Source organism: Urocitellus parryii, chromosome 15 (assembly GCF_045843805.1).
Source record: "Urocitellus parryii isolate mUroPar1 chromosome 15, mUroPar1.hap1, whole genome shotgun sequence".
NCBI classification, from domain to species: domain Eukaryota; kingdom Metazoa; phylum Chordata; class Mammalia; order Rodentia; family Sciuridae; genus Urocitellus; species Urocitellus parryii.
Window position 1 is genome coordinate 41,208,824 of NC_135545.1, and position 22,579 is coordinate 41,231,402.

At 39.7% G+C, this 22,579-nt stretch overlaps 1 protein-coding gene across 1 annotated transcript in view; it reads right to left on the reverse strand.

The window, feature by feature from the left end:
• Positions 1–22,579, reverse strand: part of Cmtm4 (CKLF like MARVEL transmembrane domain containing 4) — a 57,159-nt gene that overhangs the window by 6,759 nt on the left and 27,821 nt on the right. Inside the window, exon 2 of the mRNA XM_026392646.1 lies at positions 5,406–5,582. Coding sequence (XP_026248431.1) covers positions 5,406–5,582 — 177 coding nt within the window. The remainder of the gene's footprint in view (positions 1–5,405; positions 5,583–22,579) is intronic.

A 22,579-nucleotide genomic window follows, 5' to 3' on the forward strand; every position in this document is an offset into this window, starting at 1 on the left:
GACAGCTTTAGCACAAAGCGAGGTGCTAAGCAACTCAGAGACCCTGTCTCTAAATAAAATACAAAATAGATCTGGGGGTGTGGCTCAGTGGTTGAGTGCCCCTGAGTTCAATCCCTGGTACCAAAAAAAAAAAAAAAAAGAGTCATAGCCAGCCTAGGGTCTAACTAATACTATGACTTCAGATGAACTGCTGTGTTCCTATGTATCTTATGTGGAATAGCAGCCCCTTCACCCCAGAGCTGTTCTGGAAGACAAGCAGTACTATGTAGGTGACAAGCCAAACACAACACCTGGCCACAGTTGGATCCTCTACACTGGTACTTCTGTTATTGCTTTGGCACTAGACCCCAATAGCCTGGGTCATACTATATGGCCTCTATGAACTATAAACGGGATGAAAATTCAGGAAAAAGACCAAACTGCTTAAGTGCTGGTTGACTATACCATCAACACCTGGTGGTTCATCCAGTCTGGCCTGACTTCAAGATTGACTTGCTCTTTTTAAAGATGCAAAGAGACAAGTTTCAATTTAATAGTACTGAGTCTGGGTAGTAGAAACCACCTGGAGTTCCGCCACGCTTCTTCATGGGCTAGGGCAAAACTGTAATGTAGGGACTGTGAGGCTCTCTTCAAAAACACCTGCCAGCAGGACAGGGTTCAGATGTGATCTGTGAAGCCAGGGAAATTTCTCACAAATTCAAGCCAGAAAGTATCTAGAAATACTTGGCTCTGGGATAAGATACTATTGGGGTGAAAAATATAAAACATACTTCCCAAAGCAAAGATTATTCAGAAAAGGAAACATATTTTATGATATAATGTTGGAAGTCAAGCATCAAGCAAAATTGTGACTATGTAAAAATACAGATATGATAAAAAGGGCTAAGAAATTTTTAAAAAATTTAGTTGTGATGAACACAATACCTTTATTTAATTTATTTATTTTGCTGTGATGCTGAGGATCAAACCTAGGCCTCATACTTGCAAGGCAAAGGTTCTGCCACTGAGCCAAAATCCCAGCCCAGGGTTAGGAAATTTAAGGGGAAAAATTTTAAAATTGTAGGAGTACCAGTGATTTTAAACTTGTTTTAGCAACGACAATCAACATTAAATGAAGACTGAAAAGATAAATATGATCAGAGAATATAGTAAAAAAATTTAAAAAGATGTTTTACAAAGACAAGATAATATCCTACTATGATCCCCCACAAGGTTATTCAGCCAATAAGATGAAACAAGGGGGAAAACACAAGCAACTGCTAACATGAGCACGTCGGCCTTCAAATTCCACTGAACTAACCCATTTTTGAGGCTGAAGCCCTCCCCTCAATAATGAACCTGCATATTACTGTGCTTCTAGAGCTGTGCTGTCTCAAACACATGTGGCTACTGGACATTAAACCCACTGAACTACATAAAATAAGAAGTTCCATGTTTCAATCACATTAGCCCGCTACAAGTACTCAGTAGCCACCTGCAGCTCATGGCTGCACACAGAGCAGTACAGATCAGAAAACATTTCCACTGTTGGAGAAGCTTGTTGGCCAGAGTTGCCCCAGAGCCAATAACCAGGTCACACACAAGACAGGGACAGAGGAACAAGTAAAGCCTCACCACCAGGGCGCTTGCAGCTAACTCCAGACTGTAAAACGCTTCACAGGATAGACAAATGACCCAGTGTTTCTAACAAATCAATAAAATAAAAGGAATGAATGGAAGGGGGTTATTTGTGTGAACCTCGTGTAGACTGTGACCTGAATAAGACAAATGTAAAAAGATATTTTGAGACCAAGGGGAAATTAGAGTATGAACTGAATATTAATTAATATTAAAGAATTGCTAATTTTATTGATATAACAATCATATAATGCTATCTTTTAAAAAGAAAGATAGTGAAGAAACAAAGGATTTTGCTAACTAATGAAAAAAATCATTTTAAAAATTTGTATTTTTATTTAACACTATAAACCAAAATAAAACAAAAAAAATAAAAATTATATGAATAAAGCAAAACCACAAAGTCCCATGTGTATGTTTAAAAACCCTTCACAAAAAATACTTTTTAAGCTTTACACCAAATATAAGACATCCAATAAAATCTTGATAAATAGTAAACCTTTAATAAACATTTGATAAAATGACCAATATTCTTAAGAAAATGTAACAAAATAAGGAAAGGCCATGAATAAGCAAATTTTTTTTTTCCTTTGATACTGGGGATTGAACTCAGAGGCACTCAACCACTGAGCCACATCGCATGCCCTATTTTGTATTTTATTTAGAGACAGGGTCTCACTGAGTTGCTTATAGCCTTACTGTTGCAGAGGCTGTCTTTGAACTTGCGATCCTCCTGCCTCAGCTTCCCGAGCCACTAGGATTAAAGGCATGCACCACCATGCCTGGCTATAAATAAGCAATTTTTTAAAAGTATAAATGGGGCTGGGGTTGTAACTCAGTGGTAGAGTGCTTGCCTTGCACGTGTGAGGCCCTGGGTTTAATCCTCAGCACCATATAAAAATAAATAAATAAAAATAAAGATATTTTTAAAAATACAATGGAACTTTAAAAATGAATAAAACTTTTTAAAGTATAAATGGCCAATAAGGAAGAAAAATGTTCAAATTTACTTGTAAGCAAAGAAGTGAAAATTAACTTGGCAATTGCATGCTACTTTTCTGGAAAAGACTACAACTCTGTATATGTATGTATGTATGTATGTATGTGAGAGAGACAGAAAGTCAGACACTGACACACAGACCAGCCAGCAGGGCTCACATGACATAACTTTCAGGAAAACTATTTGCTAATAGGCATACAAGATTTTGAACAGGTTCATATTGTCTACTTATAAATTCCACACTTGGAAATTCACCTTAAGTACTAATAGAAAGTGCTAATATACCAAAGGTCTAAGTATAAGGACGTCCTTTGTGACATTATTTAAAGAAGTAAAAAACCGAAAGCAGGAGCTGGGGCTGTGTCTCAGCAGAAGCGCACTTGCCCATGTGTGAGACACTGGGTTCGATTCTCAGCACTGCATAAATATAAATAAAGATCTATCAACAACTAAAAAACTATTTAAAAAAATAAAAGCAAACAAAATGCTCAAGAATAGGGTATTTTACTAAATAAAATGGAATTTCCATAATAACACCATGCAGTCATTAAAAATAATGATGTAGCTTGTTATAGTTTGGATACGAGATATCCTCCCAAAGCTCTCTATTAATGAGGAAGTAAAATGATTAGATTAAGAGAGCAGTGACCTCTGATTAGGTCAGTGATTAGAACAGTGATTAATCCAGTGGATTAATCTATTTGATGAATTAATAATTTGAAAGAAGTAACTGGGTGGTAACTATAGGCAGGTGGTACATGGTTTGTGCCCTGTAAGTATTCATCTTCCCTGAAGCCCCTTCTCTCTCTCTCTCTCTCTCTCTCTCTCTCTCTCTCTCTCTCTCCTCCCTGACTTTGCCATGAGCTAAGCAGCTTTACTCCACTGAGCTCTTTAGATTACTGGTATCACATACACTGACAAAATGGAATTAGGGGCATAAAGTCTAAATAAGAATGGCATAGTTCATCAATAACACTTGAGAAAAGATATTCTCATACTGGCAGCAGCCCTACTGGTTTGAGAGCTTACTACATGCCTTTATTCCCATTTTCTTCATTTTATATTTAAAACAATCCTGCAAGGAAAATATTATCTCCATTTAACCAATAGTGAGGCTTCACTAATAGAAGGCTCATGTGATTTACCCAGGTTCATGCACAGCCCTTAAGAACAACCCTGGACTTGATCTGACCAGGTCTATTGGCTTAAAACCTCTGATCTTAACCTTCCCAGAAGCTACTTCTTTGTCAAACAGGTCTTTTTATAGGCTGTTGAATGCTCTATAGCCCAGCCTGCCCTCAGAAAGCACCTACTGAGAGGACCTTGGAAACAACAGGCAACTGGGATACCAGCAAACAGGATGAACACCTTGACCTTGTCCCCAGAGTATGCATTAGTTGGGAAGGTTGCAAGGCTCACTTAAGCTATCTGTCTACTACACTATTGGCTGAGGTCACACCTCAAGCATTTTTTAAAAATATTTTTTAGATGTTAATGAAACTTTAGTTTATTCATTTATTTATATGTGGTGCTGAGTATCAACCCAGTGCCTCATACATGTTAGGCAAGCGTTCTACCACTGAGTCACAACCCCAGCCCCCTAAGCATTTTCTTACATATAACACAAACTTCATCTAAAAAACAGTTGAAATGTTTAAACTTCTCACAAAAACTTACAAAGTGCTTCCAGTTATCTTTTGGTTTTAGAACAAAGTTAAATGTAAAGAACCATCACATTTTCCTTAGCTTTCAGTGCTAAGACAAAACTTGTAGAGTTTTCAACTGACATTAACTTTTCCAAATCAGTAACTCTCCTTTCATTTTTCTCCCCAAAACAGTTTGTGGGAGCATTCTGTCAGGAAGATCTTCCTATCTGTACACCCAGGGACACCATGCTAGCAGCCCTGCCAGGCAGAGCGACAGCTCAGGCTTCCTCCCACAGTGTTGCCCCCCACTCTGCATGGAGCACCAGCCAAAGAAAGAAAGAGGTGCTCTGCAGTGCTCTCCTCATACCCCCAGCAGCTGTGAGTCCACAGGCTTCTCTCACAAGCACAGAAGTGTGAGGTGGCTGGTTGTACTTCTGAGTTTCTCCCTGATTCCCCCTGAGCTCTTGAACACGCTTGTTTACAAAGAAATATTAAGAAAACCAAATTATATTAAAATTCCTTCTTGTTCAAGAACAAATAAGGACAACTAACACATTTTAGAAGAGATAGCCTGGGACTGGCCAGCCCTCAGCTTCCCATGCCATCTGACAGGGCTGTCCAAACAGGACTGAGAATTCAAAGTATGGAGACGAGTGGACATGTATCCACTCAAGATTTTCTGATCAAATCACCCAAACCTTCAGTCCTCCTAGTTACTTTGAGTTTAATAATATTCCTAGGCTTTACACAATATTGACATTTTCAATTCTTCCAGAATCAATATTTTTATAAATGGCTTTTGTGTATAGTCTGAAAAATATGCAAATGTATTAATTCCATTTCTTTCCCATATTCTGCAAATACCAGTATAACTAGTCTTCTAAGGTGATCATAAAATAGAAATGACATCTTTAAAAGGACCAACATAATTTTGTTATGTTTCTGCCATTAGTTAAGATTCAATTTATTTATTTTTTCACTCAATGCAGTAAAGAAATATAAAATTTCACAGCTGAGTTATAAAGGAATGTTAAAATATCAAAATAAACTAGAACCAAACATGTCATGGAGAGATTCCAACTTTCCCTTGGAGCCAAGCAGCATTTGATCCTTTCACAGAAAGAATGGTAACTTCTACTCACTGTCAGGTTCCAGTTGATCTGGGGGATCCTCATGTGAAGGTTGAGACTGAACAGAATCAGCAAGACTCCAGTCACCACAAATGCACTACAGCTTACAAACTCAAAAAAGTAGAGGCCTTCACATGGGGAGCACTCCATGATGGTCTCGATGCAGATGAATGCAATCAGGGCCAAAATCTAGGAAGAAAATTGGAAACATACATGCATGTATATATTTAGTACACATCTGTGAACATACATGCCCATCATATTTATGCTCAGCTGCAGTTTTCCTCTGGGGACAGCAGTATAACTGTCAGAAATATGAATTACTTCAGTTTCTACTTAGGTAGAAACAGGTAGAGGGGCCTGAATGAAAGGTTGGAATTCCTAATGTAAACAGCGAAGGCTCTACCACTACACCAAAACCAGTCCTGGGAGGAATGCCCGCCCCGTGTGAGTCACTGGCCCTGGGGAGGAAGGAGGAAGTAGAAAAGAACACCTCTGTGACATTTTAGTTCATCCTTTGCCATCATAATTTCAAGTTGCTTGTTTCCAATTTATGGTCTCTACCACAGTTATGCCAGACATGGAGAGGATGGAATCTTATGCTATCTGCAACTACTTTGGTGATTCATGTTGGGGTCACATAAGCTAACTAATGATTGGTACAATCTCCGCTTTCCTCAAGTAGAAGCCCCTGAAAGAAGAGGCCCCCTAATTAACCCATATGCTTGTGAAAGTGTTATCACTGGACTATATTACAAGAAGATAGAGTGTCAGCTTATTAAAAATTTAAAAATCTGCCGTTAACAGAAATAATTTCTTTCTGAAGGACCAAAGTAACATTATAAGCAGTATGTCTCACGAATGTAAAAATCATAAAGTCAAACAGATAAAAATGGAAATTACCAAGTGAACTTTTAAAGGTAGAGTTCAGGAGAAGAGGTGGCCCAGGGTTAAGCTGTTGGTCCTAAGATCAAGGGAGGTCAAGTAGTCTTGAGCAATGAACAGCGGTTCAGCCTTGGGCTCCTGGCCTCACCTCTGTTCCCCAGTGTCTCACAGCCCACCCCATGTCAAGCCCACACTACCATGTCCAGGCCAATCCCCACCCTGCAGCTCAAGGCAGAAAAAGCAGGAAGGCAGATGTAGGCAGCCCTGACATCCTCCAGAGACATGTCCTCCAGGGCCAGCCTCCCAGCATCCCAGGAGCCTTGTGAGCAATGGGGAAACTCTGCCTCCCTTCCTTGTCCCATGGAGTCAGAATCTGCTTCCTGACAAGATCCCCAGATTAATTGTGAAAAGCAGCCAAGACACAGGCTGTTCTGGGGCTCTTCCCTGCCTACTCAAGTCCTACTCACACATACCAATGCTCCATTCTCAGTGCCACCTCCTCCTCATGCTGTCCCTGAATTTCTCCCTGCCACATGTCATTTTATTCTACCCTGTCCCAAGAAAGCATTTTACTCTTACCCCATGCATCTCTCTGCACCGAGTGTTCGGTATGCAGGCCACCTCTGTCCCTTCCTAAGGCACCAAGCACAGTAACTTGCAGAGTTGGCAAATGTGGGCACAATGACTTGCAAAGCCCCACACCTTCCTGTCAGGGTCTCTGTGTAAAAGGAAAACTGTTTCTGCTATTACCATCAGGGACACTTCCATGCTAATCTTATGTGGTCTTCTTACCTTTCTAGTCCAAGTTAACATATTAAAGATGCAGATCTTGTTGATCAAAGGATACAAGATTTCAGTTTGCAAGGAATAGTTTAAGAGATTTATTGTGCAATATAAGGGTTACAGTTTTTATAACAATGGATTTATTTTGAAAATTATTGAGAGAGTAGAGCTTAAGTCCACTGGAAAAAAAAAATAACTGAGGTGATGCTCATGTTCATTAGCTTGGCTGGACCATTCTACAATGTATACGTATTTCACATCATATTGTACACAATTAATATGTACAATTTTTAGTCATCCATTAGAAAATGAAAGACAAGACAGGGATCTCTAAGTACACGCTTTGTACTTTTCCTAATGACTCTCTTTATAATTTTCCACAGGACCACAGCCTTTAATTCTCCATCTGAATTACATGCTTAACTTGCAATCAATACACAAAAGAAACAGTTCATATAAGGCAAACTCCTAAACATCCTTTTTTTTTTTTTCCACCCCTGTAATCGGATCTACTAATCTTGGGCAAGAAATAACACACTGTACTGATGAGTTACAAATGTTTCTGGTATGTTAACTTCAACCATATTTGTGTGGAAAGGTAACACCTAAATTCTTAAATATTAAAAAAATGGCTTCAAGAAAATGCAAATCCAATAGGCTGTTCGTTGTAATAGTGAACATAACAAACTATCCCTGCTCAACAGCTCATAATTTAAGTGTTTTAATTAAATAAAAAATAAAGTAAGTTAGACAATGATAAGAACAAAGGAGAAAAAGCAGGGAAGGCAAGTGAAGTGTAACTGGGGCCAGGGTGTGAAAACTGTGGACTGTGGACCCTAGAAGGCCCAGCTGAGAAAGAACTACAGGAAGGCAGTAAGGTCCTGGCTTGCAGGAGGGAAGATCAGATACACAGAGCCCAGAGACATGGGCAGACCTGGATGTGATAGCCTACTGTGCTCTGAGTGTGAGGAAAGAACTAGAGAGAGGCACAATCTGATTTGGATCTTAAAAGGGCCACCAGCTCAACAGACCAGAGGCAGGAGGTTAGGGCAGAGACTAGAGAAGAGCTGGAAGGCCTCTGCAACACCCTGGAGAGAAGATGGTGGTATGGATCAGGGTGGTATCTGAAGGTGATCAGCCCAGATGGTGAGAAGTGTTGAATTCTGGGTGTATGTTGAAGGCAGAGCCACAGGATCTGTGCTGACACATGATGGGATGTGAGAGGAAGAGGAAGGCAAGCACATTTCTAAGGTTCCTACTTGAGCAACCAGAAGAATGGCATTGCTGCACAGGGATAGGGAAGCCTGCAGGGGAGCAGGTTTGGGGAGGAGTTCAGTTTGGGACATGCTAACACTGTAACAGCTATCAGGCTTCAAGCGGAGCTGATTATTAGATATGTGAACCTTGAGTTCTGGGGAAAGACTGGAATGGAGATGCAATTGGGAATTGGGGGACAGGATGGAACGACCACCCAGAGTGTGAGTACAGACAGAAAAGAGGGCTAAATGCTAAGCATGTGATACTCCAACATGTTCATGACAGAAATAGCCACACAGCCTAAATTTTAATTTGAGTTTGCTAGCTACCAACTGGGTGTGGCAGCCAGTCCCTCCAAGATGGCCCCAACAAGGAGTCTTCTTAGTAGTCTCATCCCTGTGACACAATGAAGAAGGCTGACCCTCTTGCAGAAAGAACTTCACAGGTTAGGCCTGAAAACTCAAGTGTGAATTCTTCCTTCCTCTCTGTCTCTCTGGGATCACTTACTCTGGGGAAAATGAGCTGTCATGGTCATGAAGATACTCAGGTAGCCTTAGGGAAAAATCTAAGTGCCAAAGAACCAACAGCCAACAGCTATGTGAATGAGGGGTCTTAGAAGCAGGTCCTCCTGTCCCAAGTGGGCGGGCCTTAGGTGATACCATCCCAGACAACAGCCAGACTGCAACCACAAGAGAACCAGAGCAAAGCCACTCTGGGATTCCTGACCCGCAGAAACTGAAGGATAATAAAGTTCTGTGGTTTTAAGCCACTAAGTTAACAGTAATGGATAATATATTAGGGAGGGAACCTCAATAATATTGTAATCACTAATATCAATAAAAATTAACTACCAGTACTGGTTACCTACAATTTCTCACTCTTTACCATTCAGTCCCTGACACAAACCTATGAGGTAACATTAGTCCCATTTTATAGACAAGGAAACAGAGGTCCTATGAGATAGATAGCAAGAAGGAATGCCAGTATTTCACAGCCAAGATTTGATCCTCATCCTCTCTAGTTTTTATTGCCTTACTATGCTATTCTTCTTATCAATTCCTCATCCCCATAGCTGTCTTCTTTGCTTATCTCAAATGGACATTATGTTCAAAATCAAAATATACAAGTGAGAACTCAAACAGTAACATGCTGTATAAAAAATAAGGAAATAAATGGTGTATTAAGAATTGTAATGCAAAAATAAATAAATAAATTTTAAAAATAAGGAAATAAAATTATAACCTATACATACAGTTTTTAAATCAGAAAACATGTATTATACATCTTGTTTTCTAGCCTTTTTCTTTTACATAGTATCTGCAGGCATTTCCTTATAAGAAGAAACATACATGTTATTTTTTTGACTACATAGGATATATAAATACATAATCTATAATTTCATCAATACCCTGTTGATAGGTGTTTAGGTGGTTTCCAATACTCAGCCATTATCACCAGTACAGTCTTTTTTGGAGGGGAGAAGGTACCAGGGATTGAACTCAGGGGCACTTGACCACTGAGCCACATTCCCATCCCTATTTTGTATTATTTAGAGACAAGGTCTCACTCAGTTGTTTAGTGCCTCACTTTTGCTGAGGCTGGCTTTGAATTCATGATCCTCCTGGCTCAGTTCCCTAAGCTGCTGGGATTACAGGTGTGCACAACCACACTAGGCCCAGTATATGTATATATATATATATATATATATATATTTTTTTTTTTTTTGCCTGATATTTAGTACAGCAAAATATCAAAACATCTTCCAGCACTGTGAAATCTAATAATCACTGGTGAATTAAGCCCACCTATTGCCTGATAAGGACTCAGACCAAGTCAGATTGGAAGCCAATAACTTGTAGCAACAGAGGAATCAAAAGTAACCTATCTTCTAAAAACTTTGCAGTGGACAAATATCAAGTATAAAAATATATATAAAGACATTAATGTGAAAGCTAAGGTATTGCTAATCAGAGAGCCTTTCTGTGTAGTTCTTACCAGCTGATCTAGAGTATTTTCGTAGCTGGTAAGTAAATTGGCATTATAAGATTGTCAAATTTACCTAACTGTGGCTAATTAAGGTTGGCAACATCAAAAAGGAAGAGAGGAGGACAAGGGGAGGGCTGTCTTACAACACTTTGTAAATGCTCATAAAGTCCAAAGTTAAACTGCTAAGTCCTTTCTGGAGGCTGTGACGTGAACAGGACTGTTCACCAACACATCCGAGTCTCCTCTATCCAGGCACATGGAGGTGCTGCAGAATTTTCCAGAGGCAGATTTTCTCTAGAAGATGAAGCTGATGCTTCAAAGCCCCTCCCTCGTGTCAGCTCCAGAAATGTATTCACAGGGTTCTGTTTTTGTAAAACCTAAAAAGCAAGTTATTTTAACTGAAGTTAGCTAAGACCACTCCCTACCTCCTTCCATTCCAATTTCCTCTTTGGGCCAGGTGATGATGAAATAGCAATGGGCATTTTGGGGATCCTGCTAATTGTAAGTTGAGGGAGGGATACATTAAATTTGGGGTTAGCTAAAATTCCCACATATGGTTAAATTCCTATAGCCCTCCTAGGTTAAGAATGGCTTCCAGATATGCTTCAACATCCACTGCACTGACTGACCAGACAATGTAAAAAAGGGACAGGCCCCCAAATTCATGAGATAAACATACCCTACAATGCCCAACTAGAATAGTCTGTGAACAGGGGAGGAAACATAAGGAGCTAGAAGCTCATCTGTGGGAAATTCATTAAACTAATAAACTTGAGTGTCTCCACAGAAGCTGTGCCTTATCGGGGATATACTCAGTAATGCCGCATCTCTCTCCAGCCATGAGTGCACTCTACCTTTTCCTCCCTTTCATGGTGGAAATCACATGAAATTGAACTCATTCCAGGGCTTATAGGTCACAAACCTATAGTGTAGAATAGATAGCAAGTACACATGTGGGAGGCTGCAGTTTTGTGTATCTCAATGTACTGTACTGAATTTTGATATTTCTGACAAATTTTGAACTAAGTCTGACAGTTCCAATTAGAATGGCACACAAAAACTGCTTGCAACTTACTGAAACATCCTGAAGAAACAAGTGTTTCAGTGACAAACTCCTACACATATTCACCAATAAATCAATGTATGTAGAAGAGCTTTTGCAGGGGGAAGGATGAGTGCTAGGGATTGAATCAGGGCCTCATACATGCTAGGCAAGCACTAGACCACTGAGCTAGTGCCCCAGCCCCTTAGAAAAGAATACTGATTGTACAACAATGTTCTTAATACAAGGTACTGGCAACTAGAATCTTAGAATTTCTTGTGTAATAAATCTAAATTTCAGAGTGATTTTGTGTACTTTTTCAAAATACCTAATCATACTGAAATTGAAATACAATAGGAAGGATCCATTTTAATGGAGGCCAAAACAAAAACAAAAACAAAAAGCCTTCTGAATTCATAATTTAGTGTGCTTCTTATTCTAAATAAATATTTACTATTGTACCCGGTAGATTCACAACACTGGGATCTACTTCTGGGCTTGGACAATGAAACATGAATTTGTGAAACATCTGTTACTTCTGAGAGTAGCATTTAGGTGCCATGAGCAATTTTACCATGTGCCTTTCCCTAGCCATGGCGGCCAGCAATGTTCCAGACAAGGGCAGAGGGTGAAAGGCAAATGACAAATAAATACATGGACACACACACTCAACAAAAGAAATGCAAATTAGGATATCATTCTCACCTATCTGATTTATAAAAATATAAAGTGGTATATTGTGCTAAAGCAGAACACCCCTACACCAATGGAGAGGGTACAGACTGGCCCAGCATTGACAGTGATCTTGAGATTCTTCTCAAAATTATAAGTGTCCAGGGCTGGGGTTGTGGCTCAGTGGTAGAGTGCTTGCCTAGCATGTATGAGGCACTGGGATTGATTCTCAGCACCACATATAAATAAATTAAAAAAGCTATCAAAAAAATAAAATTTTTATGGGACTGGGGTTGTGGCTCAGCAGTAGAGTGCTTGCCTAACACATGCGAGGCCCTGGGTTCGATCCTCAGCACCACATAAAAATAAATAAATAAAGATATTGTGTCCAACTAAAAAATAAATATAAAAAAAATTAAAAATAAATAATTTTTTTAAAAAATTATAAATGTCCAGCCGGAGAGCAAGGGTTAAATAAGTGATAACACATCTACATACAATGAGAAGCACAAATCAGAGAAACAGGTACTTGTATGTGCTGGAGGGGAAAGATGTCCAGGGATACTTAAAAGAACCAGAGTGCAGAATATTAGGCCTGTAGTAACCCCATTTTTGGGAGGCACAAAAACCATGAGGCTATCTGTGTTCACAAAAACATAAACACTAAAAAAAGTGGAGACTTCTATGAGTTAGAATTGACTAGGGTACAGGAGAATCAGGGAGATTTTCTTTTTTATTTTAAACACTCCTGTAGTATATGAATATATAAGAAAGATGTACACTTAAAATTCATGCATATGCATTTATAATACATGCATACATATTAGAAATATAAATGCATGTATAACCAACATATGTATGTATACATAATATATATAGCACAGGAAGATTCTACAGTAAAATATTAATAGTGAATCCATCTACAGCCATATAGGATAGATGGTTTTATTTTTTGTAGGCTTCTTTTATTTTCTAAGATTTCTACACATAAAAAGTGTGTTTTAATCAGAAAAAAAGTAAGTGTTCCATTATGAACACTTTTGAAATATCCAGGTTTATTTTGAGTTAAATGTCAGTGATCTCTAAGAATCAACCCCTATTTGTTTTGAACTACTCATGAATATTTTACAGTGAAATTAAAAACTTCAATGGAAAATGAAAGCCACCCTGAAAGCCTATGTTGATTCCATTTCTTTATCACAAGAGTTCATCATTCCAGAGTCTCTTTGATGGCATGCAAACCTATTTCCTGGCCACCAACGAACTACAAGCTGATAAAGCAGGTGCATAGTAAGAGTCTCCTCCTCCTGAACACACTGACAAAGACAACCAGGAAGGAACAGTGCCATTAATATCTTGGAAGGCATCTCTGAAAGATTGGTCAAAATTCACTAATTTATCAAAGGATCTGATGAAGCATTTTAAAATATATGTACCTAAAAACAGCAGCATTTAGTACAAATTTTTTCATTCTAAACTACTTGAGAGGCCTTAAACACCCCCAGATGCTAAAATGACTCCCCATTTGAAATGTCTACAGCAACATAAGCCTGGAGTACTGTGATATTCGCAGGTGAGCTTCCTAGCATTCTACAAAACAATGCTTCTACTGAAACTGTTTCTAGGGTCATGTTTCATAAAAACATCACAAACATTGAGAAATAACCTAACCATTACTGTGTAAAATGAATTCCAGTCTGTCATGATAGCTGTAGATGTCCTTAGTGCTGATTATCAGATATTTGATGATCCAGAACATGAGATGCCTCTTCTCACCTCCCCTGAAGTAGAATGGAACCGGGGGATTAATTTTGGCTAATAAGATGTGTGTCAATTTCAGGCAACATAGTTTATTGCCAGTGAGATTTTCCTGAGATCTTCCTCTTAACTCTGCCTCAGTACCAACAAGATTTGGTAGTTAGTCCCGAAGTAAGGATGCATGGAATAGCCTTGGTTTGTTGTTACTGCATTATAGTCTAACTCACCCTGACAGATAAAAGAGATGGGGCCTTCCCCTATTTGGGAATAAGAGTATCTACTAAATCTGGGGTTTTCAGTCCCCCCATAATATTTTAAGGAATGTTAGTCCCCTCATTGGCTCTAAGACACTACATCCTCAAAAGTTCCTTAGATGTCTAGGGCATTTGTCTTTAAATTTTAAAAGTCTCAAAGTAATATTAAGATGATTATTATCCCTTTATTTAGCTAAAATTAACTGATCATCTGCGATGGGTCAGGTACTACTCTTACTCTAGGGAGGCAGCAGTGAACAAACTGCAAATGTGTCTTCCCTCCGACCTTATATTCCTATTTTTTTTTCCTGCCGTGTGTGCGCGTATATCCAAATTTAATCTTTTTTAAAAATATTTTTTAGTTGTAGATTGGCACAATACCTTTATTTTTTTTTTAATGTGGTGCTGAGGATCAAACCCTGTGACTCACATGTGCAAGGCAAGCATTCTACCACTGAGCCACAACTCCAGCCCCCGAAGTTTAATCTTAAACAAGGCTCAGGCATAGCCTCGTGCTGAGTTCACATCCTCCTATGACACACAGTCAGGCCACAGAGTGAAACCATCTAATCACGTGAGACAGAACAAGCTCTTCACCCCTCCTCTTCCTACAGCATGGCTTCCTCTGGGCTCCCAACTGGGGTATACCTCAGAATCCTGATAGAGACTGGCCAAGCACCAGGCAAATTGGAGGCAAGGTAGGACAGCTGTTTGTGTGATCCTGATTGCTCTGTGGCACTTGGAGGCTTGCTGTGCTTGGGTCTCACTCTAACCCAGCCAACCTATCAGCTCTGTTATACACACAAAATCAAATAGCTAGTGAGGTGCCAGGGGCATGGTGTCCAGGAAGGGGTGAAAAAGCATTGCTGCGGTGTGGAAGAGGAGGAGGGTCACTGAGGATTGAGATAGCGGTAGAAGACTTGAGAAGCCTTCCTGGATAGCACTGGACTTTGGACAAGCAGGCAGGAGAATACACAAGCAGGGCCTCACTTTCCAACTGCATCCTTGGCTGGGGGAAGCATGAAGGATTGGGATAAACCTAGTCCCTCATCAAAGCACTTCTGTTTTATATTCCTACTAGCAGTGGTTCCTAAGCTTTTCTGAGCTAAGGACAGATATATTTTAACCTTCTAAATTAATGTCCCAGGAAGAGTGGTTTGCAAAGCATTGCTCTGATTTCTATGTTAGGAAAATATTTCTGTTGTGCTTACTTTGAAACTACTGACACAGGCTGACACTTTCAGTTATGGAGAAGTAGCTCAAAATTCACACAAGTGTGCATGGCTAGGGCCAGAGCAGCCATGCAGCTCTGCGTTTGCTTGTGCTAAGCCCTGTGCTATTTCCACCTTAACTACATCCCTAGTACTCATAGCACATCAGCATCTTAACAGTTCTGAAAAGTGCAGTCAAACCTGTTTACCTTTATTTGATACGTGGATTATGTTACATGGGCCCAGAATTCCCAACCCAGCATACCTATTAACACTTGGCACAGAGGTGTCTGGAGGAAAACTGGTTTGGGAAATATAAAAAGCACACGCTGACCCAGACTCAACTTTGTCAGATCATGCACAATTTTCAGACTAAAACACAGAAACTCATTTACTCAGCAGGGTGGCAATGACACAGGACACTGTTAACTGGGTGATGACCACATGTACACAGAGCAGAGTCCACAGTATCTTCAGAACCAGGCAGAACTCTAATCAGCTCCAGCACATTCAAAATTAAAATGTCTCTTCCCACCAATACTGAAAACATACTTGAGGAGAGAGACACGGTTTTAGTTTGGATTCAGCCACAAAGACAGCAGACAAGTTGTTCCAGCACTGCTTCTGCTGAAAGACCTTGTGACTATACCGGGCAGAGATGGCAGGAAGTGTTGGGGACAGGGATTTCTCTTCAGAAACCAGCTCCATCCTCAGGACTCACAGAACACATTAAGATGGGATCCTGAAACCAGACAAAGAAGGCCTCCCACCAACACCTTCTAAGTCCCTAGAACAGGGATTTTACACTACTATGCATACATCTATGTTGAATGGCAGATCCCCTTAAAATCTAAACAACAGGCCCAGTGCCTGTAATCCCAGCAGCTCAGAAGGTGGAAGCAGGAGGAGCCAGCCTCAGCAATTTAGCGAGGCGCTAAGCAACTCAGTGAGACCCTGTCTCTAAATAAAATACAAAATAGGGCTAGGGATGTGGTTCAGTGGTCAAGTGCCTGAATTCAATCCCTGGCACCCACCCACCCCACCCCCCCAAAATCTAAGCAACCAGGTTAGAAGTCATGTTATATTGTCTGCTAAGAGGCCCAAATTAGCTATGCCTTGCCAGGCACCTTAGAATAACAATAGCTTGTAACTAGAGAGCATGATAATGTAAAGATGCCATCTGGCTCTAGGACCACACATTATCTCTGATCCTCACACATTCAGGAAGCAGATGGCAACTGTGTGTGGCTCAGGTTTGTTCAAGGGCTCAAGTACAGTATCTTTCCCCAGTACCATGATCTCCCACATGTGATAACTAACATTAAGTTATCTGGAGTTTTTTCACACCTTTGGCCACAGGAAAACCATTGGATGCCTTCTCTTCAAGAAACACAGCATGAGAGCAGGGAGGGTAGCAGGAGGAGCCCTGTAGTCAGTGCCACGAGGGTCTCATAAAAAGCACACAACAAGATCATCATTCTCCAAAATGATCCATGGGTTTTTCCCTTTTGAGAGAGGTTATTTCATGAAGAAGGTGGATTTAAAAATATATCCTCTTCTCCCCTGAGACAATAGAGCAAGGAACAAATATTTTTTTGGTTCTGAAACAAAGAAACTGACTGCAGGTGTAAATTATTTAACCTGCAACCAATGTCCCTGCATGTGATCTTTGGTTTCACTGTTTTTATGCAGCTAAATAAACAGTGCCCAAGCTACAGTTTTAAGAGTTGCAAAGGAATTAAAGAATAAAAGAAAACTACCTGCTCCTGAAGGTCAGAAACCAGGAACCAACTACCCTCACCCCATCCCACCCCCACACACTAGCAGTTGAACAAATTAATCAGTAGCAATTAGCTGAGCAAAGGAGTCAAGAGGCAGAGGCAAATAAGTTCTTTATTGTTAAGAGATAAGGACAAAAGGGTGGGGCTACCGAGGGCTCAAGGCCATTGGGAAGAAAGCAGGGGGGGGGGCACCCATGGGAGTTCTCAGAGGACTGCAAGGTGTGGCCCCACTGGGCAGCCACACTCCCAACAGAGCTGCCTTGGCCCCTAAGGTTTTGTTTCCATGAAAGAGAGAAGAGTGTAGGCTGTTAATGCCCCAGGAAGCTGTGCTTGGTTTGATCTGAGCTTGGCCTCCATCACAAATGCCTACTCAACCAGTGATCCTGACAGATTTTTCAAGCTGGGTTCTACTGTGTAAATAATTTTGCTATTTTGGAATCCTAAAGCCATAAATAAATTATGAGTAGAACTTTGAAGATTGCATTCAATTTCAGACTCATTTTTTTAAAAAATTTTATTTGTTCTTTTTAATCATACACAATAGCAGAATGTATTTCGAATCATTGTACACAAATGGAGCACAACTTTTCATTTCTCTGGTTGTACACAATGTAGAGTCACATCACATGTGCAGTCATACATGTACATAGGGTAATGATGTTCAACTCATTCCACCATCTTTCCTATCCCCAAGCCCTCTCCCTTATCTTCCTTCCCCTTTGCCCAATCAAAGTTACTCCATTCACCCCGCGCCCCCACCCCCCCACACCCCGCATCATGGGCTTACCAGAGAGAACATTCAGCCCTTGTTTTATTTTTTAAATTTTTTAATTTGTTTTAATTAGTTATACATGACAGTAGAATGCATTTATGCACTTTGATATACATAGATAGGATATAATTTCTTATTTTTTTAAGTATACATGTTGCAGAATTATATTGGTCATGTAGTCACATATATACATATAGTAATAATGTCTGTTTCATTCTACTATCTTTCCTATTATCACAGGCCCTCCCCTCACTTCCCTCTACCTAATCTAAAATAACTCTATTCTTCCCTAGTGCCCCCCACCTTATTGTGAATTAGCATCCACATATTAGAGAAAACATTCGGCCATTGGTTTTTTGGGATTGGCTTACTTCACTTAGCATGATATTCAGACTCTTTTTTTTTTTTAAATCATACATTTTGAAATTTCCAACGTAAGTAAGCTCTAATACACACATTAAACACATAGGACACTTGTCAACAATAGTTGATCGTAAGATATCGGTTGCAGGCAAAATAGAATTATTTTTGGATATCCAACTACTTAGAGGGTTATCCAATGAAGTGTAAAACTCTTGTTTTTTAAAAAAAAATCCAGAAAGTTTTATGTGGTTTGATGATATAATTGCACATGATTTTAGAAAATCACAGGATGGTCAGCATCTTTCTTGCCAAGAGAATGTCCACAGAATTTTACAGCAAATGCCACCCTGCCCCAAAAGCTCCATTTTCAGACCATTTAGATTAGTAATGGAACAAAAACAATGTACATGCAGAGGACACAGGAAGCACACTGCCTTCAAACCATACACATCTGAAGACATTTAACAATACCGCTGGCATTAGGATTTTCTTTACAGCCTCCCTTTATCATGGTCCTAGTTTTATGGATGAAGGTGAAACCCAGCAGGCAGGCATCCCCTTCTCCTTCCTGTTTTAATTCCTGGGCATCTCCCCACCCCAACATCCCTGAAAGCCCCCATTAGCCAAGTGGAAATAGGGCACTGCATTTCTCACTAAATGAGAAACCAGCAGGCCACAGCAGCTTTTTACTAGAGACTGATTAAGGCCAAGAAAGTGAACTGTACATTCTCAGAGGCCAGGCGTAAGTCTGGAAAGCCCAGCTCACAGAGATCCACTATCCTGACAGCCCACCCAGCATCTCTGCACCATCCAGCTAAGGGAGGTACCAGCCATATTTCTGCCAGAGCAGGAAGCAGTGAGCTATGGAGTAACCAAACAGGGAGGGAGGCATCTCTATGTGCCCAAAGCCACCATTCCTGGAGCCTCCATGCTTAACCTACAGATTGGGGAACTACTGTTCAGCAGTGTTTGTAAATGGTGTCCCCAGCTCCAGGGATAATAGCAGCCCTTAAAATGTGTGACACTATGGCTCTCCTTAAAAATCATCTTCTGCTGTGGCTTTCTACTGTGGGTCAAATGCTGTGCTGGGATAGACACTGCCATAAGCATTCACTCCTTTACACTTTTTTTTTTTTTTGTCTATGCTGTCCAGGATGGCCTCAAGCTTACCATCCTCCTGTCTCAGCCTCCAGGGTAACTTGGACTACAGTATACACCACTGAACCCCATTTAATCTTCATTCCATCCTGTGAGGAACAAGATTGGTTTATTTTTAACTGAAATACAATTTACAAAATTCACAATTCAGTAGCGTTTAGTACATTCAAAGTTGTAGCCATCACTATTATGTATAATTCCAGAACATTTTCATCACTCCAAGAGATACACAGTTTTTGTTTTTCACAAGTGCTGAGGCTCAAGCCTGAGGCCTTGCACCTGTTAAGCAAGTGCTCTACCACTGAGCTACACCCCAACCAGGGAGCACAATTTTTAATCTTCATCTCAGTGATAAGGAAAATGAGGCAAAGATTAAGCAACACTCCCAAGATCACACAGTCTCATTAATAGAAGAGTGAGACAGAGCAGTCCCCAGAACCCTCTGCAGTGCTGGGTATTAGTGAACATCCCCCAACTGCCTTGAGTTCCACTGCTCCTTTTCGTCCTGCCTCCCCTCAAACAGAGGGTGCTCCCCAGGGTTCTGCCTCTGCTGTACTCTCACCGGATACACAGGCATACCCAATAGATTTCTTGCTTCAGACTCCCACTCTCAGATCTACCACCCCAGTCTAAACTCTTCTCTAAGCCCCAGGCCTCAACACTGTCCCCCTCTAAAATTAGGCATCTCTACCCTAACATCCCCAGGCACCCACATGGGAGTACAGAAGTACCCTTTCCTAACTCAGTGGATGCCATCACCACTTAGCATAGCAATTTAAGAGCTGGAGATCTGTGGAGTCCCACAGTCCCAAATTTTGATCTCAGCTCTGCTACCAATTAGCTCTGTGAACCTGGGCACATTTACAAGAAGCAGTAATTTAAATCTGATTTAAATCTGAGCCTCTATTTAAAAAATTGTTCAATGGGTGTTTTTTTTTCCTATTTTTCCGTAAAATTGATCAAGGAACAGTTCTGTGGCTGTGAAGATTAAACGTGAAATACTTAGTGCCATGCCTGGCATACAGAGAGTGTTAATTAATAGTAACCAGTATCATGGTATGTGGAAGGTCCAACAAAACTCAGACACGCCTGCCTTTACCACACTCAGGTCAGGGGTATGAAAGTGACAGGAAATGCATCACTACTGTCTTCCTTTGGTCCATACCACATTTTACTTATCTGTTCATCTTTCAATGACCACTCGGGTTGCTTCCACATTTTAATTATTGTGAATGATGCTATTATGAACATGAACATGGTGTACAAACGTCTGTTCAAATCCCTGCTTTCAATTCTTTTGAGTATACATACTTGGAAACAGAATTGCTGGATCATATGGTAATTCTATTTTTACTTTTCAGGGATCAAAATTTTAAGCCTAAGAGAAAAGAGATGAAAGTATGAAAATCAAAGTAACTTACTTTTTCTTTTTTAAAAATAGCTATATCCACTAAAAAGGCCTAGAAATAACAACTCAGCAATATTGAGCCCCCCTTAGTTCCCAGACTGACATATCTAAATATTGTTTCCAGCTAAAAGGAACAAGGATTTCTCTGTGAAATGGCTAATTCAGGTCTGGAGGAGGATAACATATATATGTTATATATGTATATCCAAATTTTGATTTCTAAATACTAGCATTTTTCACTTAAAGGAACCAGGGTGCCTTAAAAACTTCCAGGACTAGGGTAAGAGTCCAAGATGTATCTGAATACTTTATACTCAGAGAATGAAAGGAGCAAAGTTGGAGATCAGTTTAAAGGGGCTCCCATTGGCCAAATCTGGGACAATGTGAGCATCAAAATAAATAATGGGGGCTTGGGTTATAGCTCAATGGTAAAACATGTGATTACCATGCATAAGGCCCTGGGTTCAATCCCCAGCAAGAAAGAAAAAGCGTTAAGTATAAAAATTACAAATAAAACCCAAACTCATGAGTTCATATGAATATAAATATATTTATATTCATATTTATATATATTGAAAAAGGGAAAACTCTTTCTTTTAGACAAATGTTCAATTAATAAATACAGAAGGAAGGGTAGATTTATAAAATCACCTTTTAGCAACCATCATAACAATACTTGATTAGGGCAATAATCACCAATGAACATTAAAACTAATGGATGAAAATTTGAGAAGTTGCAAAGTATTTCACAGTCTAAAAGTATATCACCATAAAAATATCTAATCATCACATAGGAAAAATAACAACTTCACAATGGAGAGTGCTGGTAGACAAGGCTTTAACCAGGTTAAGATGACCAGTAATGGAACAAATCTACATATTCACCTCTGATATTACTCACTGAAAAGATGTACCGTCATTTCTGTGGTATTCCTGACCATACCACAGGATAACCAGAATCCAAACAGGAGAAAACATCAGACAAACCCAAATTGAGTGATGTTCTACAAAATAAGTGGCCTGTATTCTAAAAAGTCAACAACATAAAACAAGGGATGAGGGACTATTTCAGACACAAGGAGATCAGAATGACATGGCAAGTAAATGCACCACACAATCCAGACTTTCTTTTGAGACAAAGAGGAAACATAAATAAGATCTACAGATTAGCCAACAGTATTAAATCAGTGCTGATTTCTTTGTTTAGGTTATTATATTGTGGTTATGTAAGAAAGTGATCTTTTCTTTAGGAAACTAAAGTTTTTAGAAATAAAAAAGCAAGGGCTGGGGTTGTGGCTCAGCAGTAGAGCCCTTGCCTCGCACGTGCGAGACCCTGGGTTCGATCCTCAGCACCACATACAAAAATAAATAAGTGAAATAAAGGTGTTGTGTCAACTAAAAAATAAATATTAAAAAAAAAGAAATAAAAAGGCATCAAGTCAGTCTGGGATTGTGGCTCAGTGATAGAGTGTGCTTGCCTAGTATATGAGGGTCACTGGGTTCGATTCTCAGCTCTGCATATAAATGAATGAATAAAATAAAGGTCCATCAACAGCTAAAATATATATTTTAAAAAAGGCATCAATCTGCAATGTAGTCTTCAACAGACTTAAAACATACATAAATATATAGATATGCAAATATAGACACAAAGAGAAAGAATAAAACTAATGTGATAAATATTTGATATTTGGAGACTCTAGGTGAAAAAAAAAAACTTATTTTTGTACTACTCTTAAAATCTTAAAATTATTTCAAAATAAAGTATTTTATTTACTTATTTATTTTTGGGTACCGGGGATTGAACTCAGGGATGCTCGATCACTGAGCCACATCCCCAGACCTATTTTGTATTT